The 9,339-nt window shown below is 37.9% G+C and overlaps 2 protein-coding genes across 2 annotated transcripts; both read left to right on the top strand.

The window, feature by feature from the left end:
• The first annotated feature begins 404 nt into the window (after positions 1 to 404).
• On the top strand, positions 405 to 1,787 carry LOC149936596 (uncharacterized). Its single transcript, XM_090153050.1, has 3 exons — positions 405 to 510; positions 569 to 936; positions 1,005 to 1,787. The coding sequence occupies exons 2-3, from the start codon at positions 601 to 603 to the stop codon at positions 1,692 to 1,694; spliced, it is 1,026 nt and encodes a 341-aa protein (XP_090009176.1). The 5' UTR covers positions 405 to 510; positions 569 to 600; the 3' UTR covers positions 1,695 to 1,787.
• Positions 1,788 to 2,521: 734 nt separating this feature from the next.
• On the top strand, positions 2,522 to 3,515 carry LOC149936597 (uncharacterized). Its single transcript, XM_090154370.1, has 3 exons — positions 2,522 to 2,960; positions 3,020 to 3,152; positions 3,211 to 3,515. The coding sequence occupies exons 1-3, from the start codon at positions 2,874 to 2,876 to the stop codon at positions 3,489 to 3,491; spliced, it is 501 nt and encodes a 166-aa protein (XP_090010496.1). The 5' UTR covers positions 2,522 to 2,873; the 3' UTR covers positions 3,492 to 3,515.
• Positions 3,516 to 9,339: the final 5,824 nt, after the last annotated feature.

Raw genomic sequence — 9,339 nt, forward strand, 5'->3', positions numbered from 1 at the left:
GAAGATGGGAAAAATACGCAAGTGCGAGCATGGACTGTAAATTTTAGAGGACGAGTAAAGCGTAGCCTTCCCCTGTAGAATTTTGGTTACCCCGAGCATCAATCACTTCGAACTAGAGAGAGAGAGTCCGTCAAGGTCATTTGTACCACGCATAGAGATAGACCCCCCCCCCCGCATGTTATCTGGAAATCTAGTTTTTTTTATGACCTTGAGCGACTCCCGTCAGCCTGATCGGTGAACGGGGCGTAAAATACCTCGGGAATACCGGTCCTCTAAAATTTACAGTCCGTGGTGCGAGAGGGAATCAAAATCACCACCTTTTTTTCTGGCGCTCTTCCTCCGGGGGGAGAGCGCATAGAGAGAGAGCGTCGAAAGAGGGGAAAATACGCTCTTCGCACAGAACGATTCGCGTGAGAGCGAGAGAGCGACCGATTTTTCGCTCTTTTGGTTTTCGCACTGAGCGTCGCCCATCTCTGTCAAACAGCCGAAAACTGAAACAGCAAAGAATCTGTAAGTTTCAAACAAATAAAAGAAGAGAGTTGTTTTTAATTCATTTTAATCATTTTAGGTAAAGGATGTTGTAACTCGTTCACCAAAAACATGAGAATATCTTGTGCATTTAAGTCTTGTAAAAATTTTATAATAGGTAAAAATGATCCTCAAGGAAAAGGTATATCTTTTTCCCCTTTTCCGCAACCTTCGAAGAAAATTGATAAATGCAAAAGATGGGTTGCCGCAGTGAATAGACCAGACCTGACCATCGATAATGTGACATACCGTCATTACGTTTGCGCAGTGCATTTTCCAGGAGGAAAAGGACCAACATTAGAATATCCGGATCCTCTTTCTGAAGTTTCTAATAAAGCAGATTCAAACATAACAATACCTAAGGATGGCCCAACATTAAACGATACAGAACACCAAGAATTAATACAAGTATACCTGTATTAGAATTAATTCCGTAATCTCTTGAAACCCTAATAATTGTTACAATTCAATTATAGGAAATACCGGTTGTAGATAACAACCAAACATCGCCAAATTATGAAGACCAAACAGCTGAAATTGAAGGTACTATTTCGGCAAATCAATCACAATTAGCGTTATTATTATCCGAGCCATTGTCAAATCTTGAACATTTATGGAGGTCCTTTTTTTTGTATCAAGTTCACATTTCTACACCATTGCTTTGGTCAATTGAAAGGACAGAAACTTTACTGTGTTTTCTAAAATCTCGATATGCGACTAGTTTTATCACGGTACACGTGCTATCATCATTTGAAGTTAAAGTGTTACCTTGCAACAAAGAGTTGGAATATCCTCCCAAAACTAACTTGTCTCTTCAAACTAAAATCCAGTCTTTGAATGATCTACTTAATTTATTTCAAAAGTTGGACTCGTTGATTCTTTGCGAAGGGATAGACTCCTTTGATGTGACAAGCCAATTTCATACTCCCTCAAAGTCTGTTTATTTTTGCAAAGAGAGTCAGTGCTTGAGATCAACCATATGCACGTTTCTTTTTGAAAGTAAGCGCACGAAGAAGTGTCTAAATTGCAGAACAGCGAAAGATAGATTACGTGTACGTTTGAAAAGAATTATAAACAGAAACCAGATAGCAAAAAAAACAAATAACCGCTGGATGACGAAAGATGAGATCAAAAACAAACTAAAAAAATTTAAACATAAAAGTTAACTACTGGTAGCAAGAATTAAACGACTTCAGAATATAATTAAAAGAACAATAAAAAAAGATGGAATAATATTTGATAGTGAATGCCTTCAATGAGTTCAATCCACGTTAGAAAAGAATCCTTTTGAACAAACCTGGAAAACCTGGATATATCAGGGAAATTCGTTTGAGTCTGGAAGCGCCTCAATAATTATATATAATTTTTTTCGCTTAAACGAAAACATAAGGCGCTTTAGCACCTGGAAATATCAGGGAAACTTCCTGGAGAAAACCTGGAAATATCAGGGAAATTAATTTTCCAAATGTTGTATGAACCCTGTTATGGTTCGGGGCTTAACGTCGAACTTAAAATACGCTTATGCATTTTTTCCATGCAAAAATTTAATGACCTATATTCCATCATGTGGGAAGCAATATAAAAACCTTGTTGAAGATAAGAAACGTTATCGGCTTTTTCCGTTTCGTTTTTGAACAGGTTAAAATGTTAAATGTAAATAAGATTTTTAATGCTAATCTTGTTAACTATTTTTTAACCTAGTATATATATATCCACTTATAGCGATTATAATCTGTCATACCATCTTGTACAGTATTCATTATTAATATGTTTTAATTAATAAACATTAGTTATTTTAATTAATATATTATGACTTCTTACTAGTTCGTCAGTTTAGTGTAGTGTAGGCTTTGCTGTCATCATTGGTGCTTAAAAACTCCAATAAATCTTCAACCTGCAAATTTCAAAATTCTAGTCATAGTCTGAAACAAAGCCGCTATGAATATGAGATTCATTAGACAATGTACAGAATATGAAAGGGAAGAAAACAGCCACGTTATTGGTTTTCGCTGTTTAAATCTTTTCAGTCCTGAAAAAGAACCCTTATTTTTTCGGTCAGACATCTGCCATTTAGCAAAAACTGGAAGAAATAACATATTCAAAAGTGGCACTGGTAAAGAACATACCCGTCTCCTGACAAAAAATGGAAAAACTATAGTGTGGCAGCATGTCATTGATATGTTTATGAAAGACACAGAAAATTCTTTAATGTGACTGGCCCCAAAATTGTCTTCCGTTCACGTATTTCCTGGACCTAGTGAACTAATGAGAGTGAAACCTTACTCGACAAGAGCGCTGCAGAAATAGTTAAATTGTTACGTTTATTGGACCAATTTTTCGATATTATGAATACTAAACGTGCAACTGAAGGAATTCACCGGCGGAAACCAGCAAAACTACCATTTACCGAAGCAGATGACTGGCGATTAAAAGTACTGAAATTATATTATATATTATTAAATGAGTAATTTACTGATATTTTCTTTTACAGTGGCTCGAGGAAGAGTTTTGCGGATACTTTGATGAATGGAAAAATAAGGTCCAACAGCTAGATGTTGATGAAAATTGCGACAGATCTAAATTAATGTTCAGCAGTGAAACGCTCAAGGGGTTAAAAATTACAGGTACACTGAAATGATAGCAATGATTTGTACAATTATAACTAAACTTTCCCTTTTGCAGTATATTCCACGATTGGAGTGATTAAATTCCTGTTGTCGAAGGGGGCCAAAGTAGTCTACACATCTAAACTCAATCAAGACACCGTAGAAAGACATTTTGGGAAACAAAGAACCAGCGTTGGTTGCGCGGACAATCCAAACCTCAACCAGTATGGACAAACCGACAAAAAAATTAAATTACTAGGCCCTTTCATCCCGAAACCACAAAGAGCTAATGTAAATTTAAAAAGAAAGAGGGTGGAGAGAGTTCTCAAAACAAAAAGCAGAACACTAGTAGAGTAAAAGCTTTTCAAAATAAAATTTAATACTAGAATTTAAATATCCAAAATTTTTTGGGAACTTTGTAAATAATAATTTCATAAATAAATGTAAAATAAATAACATAGTATAAACATTTGTTATCACAAGTTATATAAGAGGGAATAGTTATCAAAAATTTAGGAACCATTTTTCTCACTGTTTAAATTTGAGATTAGAAGTAGGCATGTGCGAGTACTCGATTTTGTTCGAGTACTCGATCGAAAATCATTTTTTGAAAAGCTCGAAAAAGGTTCGAGCCTCAAATCGAGGCCTAGGCTTAAATTTCGAATACTCGAAACTATTATTCTTACCAAGGTACTACTCGCGAGCTTGTAAAAATGGCGGGAAAAGTTACAAAAAAAAAATATATAGTCCCGCCTAAAGATTTCTTATTGGGTGAGGTACAAGTCCTAGTTGTTTCTGATTGGTCACTAATTTTAAATGTAGAAAATGAAACTAAAACCGTAAGTTACATTACGTATAGTGCCCTAGCTGTTTATTGTTAGTTTTTTGGTGGTTCATCAGTCCACTATTTTATTGTTGTAATCCCTTGTATGGCCAGTTATTAATTTAGACTTCTCAAGTATGGCTTCAAATAAACGTTAAAGCTCTGGCAGTAATTAATAAATATAGTTTATTTTTGAAAAATGTTTTACTTAATAAACCCAATTATTCAGAGCCTTTTTAAGCTAAATCTATCACTGAGTACTCGAAACCCCCTAACACAATGATTTATAAATGAGATTAATCGATTTCCTCCTGGGCTTTAAGTTAATACCGTATTTACGTTATCTTACCAAAATCTCAGTTGACCTTCCAACTTTTGATAGCGTTATCATAGACTTGGATGTGTTAATCAAAATTTCCTCTAAATGATTTTTGAAAATAATTCACTGTATTCAGTATCTAGAATAATGGGGTAAATAGTAAATTAATAAAAAAAAACACCAGCATATGCATGATCCAATTGTATATCTGCATTTAAGTAAATTTTAAAGAATGAATTGTTAATTGTTTCAAATTTTCTTAACTTACTATTTTTTATTCTATCGTTTTCCATTTCCATACTCGTTTGCTGCAAGTTTGTTGTTACTGTTTTTGATTTCAAATCTGACGCCACTTTTTTTAAATAAAGAAAAATGAGCTTCCTATTTTACTAGAGGGCAGCACGTAACGTAGCGGCAACCATCTTGCAGCCATTTTTCCAAAATTTTCCCGCCGAGCGCGCGCTAAACTTCTTACAAGGATGCTGCTGGCGTCATAGAGATAGAAAAGAAATAGAGGGAAGATTACCGCGTTAAGGCACCCCTGTTTTTGACCGTGGAAATTCATCCCCCCCCCGCGCATATATGAAATTTGCAACGCCCTCTGTCCTTCCTTTGTTTACAACAAAAGACAGTTGATTTTCAAAAGGCACAATGTATTTCATTTCACCGCGCGTCGATGGCGCCACGTAATCTGCCCATCTCATGGCTTCCTATATCGGCGAAAAGGGGGTCGGCACTCACGGTCAACTTCGTCAGATAGAAAAGAAATAGCACTATTGTATCTCTATGGCTGGCGTAGCTTTTTTCTAGGAACCTTGGGCAAGGATCCTATATGTTAGAAGGATAGGTAGCCCCATAGAAATCTAATAGGTAACTAGAATGCTGCCGTGTAACTGGCAAATGGGCCAAACGCCGTGGCAGACGATAGCCAGATCTCAGCCAATCAGAGCTCAAAGAGTGGTTCTGCCAAGAATTTAACTGCCGTGATTTGCACAAAGGCATTAACAACCAAAACGTCATTTTAAGAAAAACTCAGTTTTGTTGCTTTTTTTTATCAATGAAAAACTTTCCCTCAGAATTTTCTTTAAAATATCCTATCTAGTAGTATTTTTTCTGCTCTTTTTAAATTTATAGTTCCTGATTGAAACTAGCGGTTCCTTTATCCCGATTTTTAAGTTAAATTCCGATGTGCATGGTATTTTTTGAGTTTTAAATGTTCACAAAGGCAATAATGCTTTTGCGCAAATTATTTAAAGGTAATCTCATATTACTTAAATTATTCGCACAAAAGCATTTAATGCTGATTGTATAAACCCATAAAATGCTTTTGTGCTAAGTAAAGGATGGCGCTTAATGCCTATTTGCGAAGTAGTTCCGTGAAAGTACCGAAATAATGCTTTTGTGACAAGCGTATATCTTAAAAATTAAGAGGGCTAGAAACAAACTAATTTCAGATTCAGAATCAGCACCACCAACTTACCCAGATAAAACTAAAACATTAAAATGTCAAAAATGGTCGTTAATGCCTTTGTGCAAATCACGGCAGTTAATGTCACCAGACAGACGGACGTCACCTATCTCCCGCTATAGTAGCGGATCCAAGGAGGATTATTATCCTCCTTGGCGGAACCACTCTACGGCCTCTCATTGGCTGAAGGTTCAAGGCGAACTGGCGTCAAGCTCGGCTGTAGGCGGCAGCATTCTAGTTACCTATGAGATTTCTATGTGTAGCCCTCCGGCCAGTCCGTGTTTTCAAAACGCCGGCAGCGCCGTCGATATTAAGAGAGCCTCTAAACGTGGTAAGTCTTGTTTCTATTCCCTCTAGGACAAATTTTGGCGGTGCTTCCTCCATGTTTTGTCCTTGGCGGAATCTAAAGACGGATTTTCTATCGCGCATGACCCACCAACGGCGCTGCAATTTTTCGTCCCTCGCCTCATATCCTTCTAACAAATAGCAGAGATACTGACAATATAGAGATTAGAGGAAAAAGCTCAGCTACGCCGAGGAAAAAGGAGATATATAGGTAACGCTGGGCATTTTACTGGGGCTAAGAAGGGACAGGTATTAGAGAAGATAGTATCAATTGAAAACGCCCTAACTTGCATCCCACCTAATTACATCTAATTAAGTGGCATCGTACCAAGGGACATTGCCCTAAGTAGAATCGTATATAGTGGGGTCTTTGCACAAATCCGTGTTTCTATATCCGTTTAAAGTTATACGTGTAAACGTTTTAAAAACCGTTTCCAAAACCGCCGTGTTTTTAGAAGTTAACAGATAAACGTATATTTCACGTGTACCCGTGTAGTTTGATACGTTTACACGGACCTATCGACACGCTTATCTTAAAACGAAAATCCGTGTTCCTGCTGTGTAGCAAAGGTTGGGTACAAAAACTTGGATGTTACCAAAGTTTATTTTTTAATGAAATCTACATGTTTTTTAATAATTATTACCCATTGCAAACGGTGTACGATCTACAATAGGACTTTGACTTTAGATAACAGAGGTCTTTCGTTTCCTTTTGTTCCAAACGCATAGTTTATTGGAATATATTAATTTTTAAATCGATGTTATGGGCAAGATGAAAAGTTGGGTTTGGCAATTCGCGGAGAGAAAGGGTGACACGGCATTTTGCCTTGTTTGTGATGACTACACCAACAATGAGTTCACGTGTAAAGGAGGTTCAACAGGGGCAATCGGAAACCATTTAAAGAAGGTTCACGGCAAATCTCCAAGTGACCATCTTGGTGCAGTAGCTGAATTAAACCAGAAGTAAGCTACTTTTGTACTGAGCTCTGCGTAAATGATGTCGAAAGTACAATACGTGTTTGGAATATTTAACGCATTTTTTTTTAATTTACAGCGAGGAGGACGACGTTACTAGAAAGGGTGATAGCGAGAGCGGAGATATTGTCCAAATCGATGATCTACCCAGTACACCGTCGACGAGTGCTTCCAGATCATTTTCAATTGGGCCAGTACTTAAACGCAAGCGCCTTTCTACCGGGACTCTTAGACGTATTTGTTCTAAAGACCGTACCGAAAGTATTCATCAAGCCCTTGCAAAGATGATTGGTATGTCACAGCTTCCACTTTCGTTTGCATCGTGTCCGGGTTTTATTCAGTTCATGGAAACTGTGGAGCCCGGTTACAACATTTGTAAGGGGTCTGCTCTAAAAAAAAGGCTGGACATGTTGTACGATAAGGTGAAATGTCAAATAAAAGAGGAATTGGACGCGGTTGAAAATGTTACATGCGCATCCGATTGCTGGACCTCACGAGCCCAACAATCATACCTTACGGTGACAGTTCATCTAAAAGACAACCAGTGGACACCGAAGTCATTTACATTGACTACTCAGCTTATGGAAGAACGTCACACTTCGGCCAACCTCTGCAACGCCATGGAAGACGTTTTGAAAGAGTGGAACATCTTAGACAAGACCATAACTGTTGTGACTGATAATGCAGTAAATGTGGTCAACGCCGTTCGTGACATGAGTAGCCTTGGCATAAAGGAAAAAGGTGGGCTCACTTGTGCCGCACATTCAATTCAACTTGCCGCTAATAAGGCTCTTGAGCACAAGACCACCGTTGATGTCTGCCAAAAAGCCTCTAAAATAGTTGGACACTTTCGACACTCAAATGTGGCAACATTAGCTTTGGAGACGAAACAGGTGCAGCTAGGATTTCAAAAACAGAAACTCATACAAAGCGTAAAGACCCGATGGAACTCGACGTTTGAAATGTTACAACGTCTGTTGGAGAATCGACTGCCCATTACCACTGTTCTAACCGACAGAACACTCACAACCAGAGCGGTTGCTGAAAAGCTTGACATAGCAGAGAGAGAGTGGACACAAATTGCCGAATTAGTAGACCTATTAAAACCACTGCAAATGGTAACTACTGTATTTTGTGGTGATAAGAGTTCACCAACGTCCATGGTTCGACCACTAATTACAAAAGTAGTTAAAAACCATATGCAACCATCTACCGGCGATTCCTCGATGACTTCCGAATTTAAAGATATGGTTATCAAGGAACTTGTGACGCGCTTTCATCTTAAATTGACATACATTAGTACAAGCGACAACCAAGAGCAGGTTCTCGCACGTCTCATAGCGGCCTTTCTGGACCCACGCTACAAAGACCTTGCGGATGAAACACCTGAGGTTAGACAAGCTGTTCGGGAATATGTCCGAGGCATGTTGCGCAAGAGCTCCGAGGTAATGGAAATGGAAGTCGAGTTGCCAAAGGCCACACACAGCTCCGCCCTAGCGTACCTTTACAATGACCCCGGACCATCGCAGGCCTTTGAGAAATATATTGCTATACTTAACCTATCTTGTGCCATGCTTGTTTCTTGTTATTGGTAAAGAAAGTCTAGAGTAGGAAGGTCATATATAAGAATAAACTATAAGTACACGACTGATACTTCATCGTGTACTTATAAATTACTCTTACATATCTTAGCCATGGTTAAAAATTCAATCTCTATAACTAGAAAGGTGGTAAAAAAAGCTCCAAATTCCTTCGATAAGAGCCAATTTTAAGAGCCGACTCGCTAATACAACTCTAGGGTTAACAAAAAAAATTCGTTGGGGAACCGAGTTGTCATGGAATAGTCAAGCCATTGTACCCAACATTTGGATCCAACACCCAAATCGGAGTTAGTTATGAGAGTTGACGTTAAACATTGGCTCTTGTTTACGCCCAACGACCCAGGCCTTTAAAATTGTACTGTCCAGTTTTGAGAAGAAACTCCTTAACTCGTATCAAGTAGGCAAGATAAAGTTACGTCTTACACAACTACACTATCAGGAAACACAGGGGTAAACGTTACGAATAATCGATTGAATGGAAAACCGATTAAACGATTAAACGAAAAAACGGTTAAACGTTTATACGGTTATACGTTTTGAATAAATCGTGTAAACGGATAATTCCAAAGGTTTATAGCTATCCGTTTTATAAACGTACTTCACTTAAGCATACGTTTATACGTAGACACGTTTATACGGATAATAGTAAGCCCTAGTATATAGTAGCATCGCAC

The sequence above is a fragment of the Leiobunum rupestre genome, chromosome 7 (genome assembly GCF_980474605.1).
Source record: "Leiobunum rupestre chromosome 7, qqLeiRupe1.1.hap1, whole genome shotgun sequence".
Taxonomy (NCBI): Eukaryota; Metazoa; Arthropoda; class Arachnida; order Opiliones; family Sclerosomatidae; genus Leiobunum; species Leiobunum rupestre.

What these genes read in the sequence shown, in the direction of transcription:
- LOC149936596 (XM_090153050.1), top strand. Translation starts at nt 601, where the DNA reads ATGAGAATATCTTGTGCATTTAAGTCTTGTAAAAATTTTATAATAGGT. An exon ending in AACACCAAGAATTAATACAA is followed by an intron (nt 937 to 1,004) that starts GTATACCTGTAT and finishes ATTCAATTATAG; the next exon opens with GAAATACCGGTTGTAGATAA.
- LOC149936597 (XM_090154370.1), top strand. Translation starts at nt 2,874, where the DNA reads ATGAATACTAAACGTGCAACTGAAGGAATTCACCGGCGGAAACCAGCA. An exon ending in CAGATGACTGGCGATTAAAA is followed by an intron (nt 2,961 to 3,019) that starts GTACTGAAATTA and finishes TTTCTTTTACAG; the next exon opens with TGGCTCGAGGAAGAGTTTTG. An exon ending in CAAGGGGTTAAAAATTACAG is followed by an intron (nt 3,153 to 3,210) that starts GTACACTGAAAT and finishes TCCCTTTTGCAG; the next exon opens with TATATTCCACGATTGGAGTG.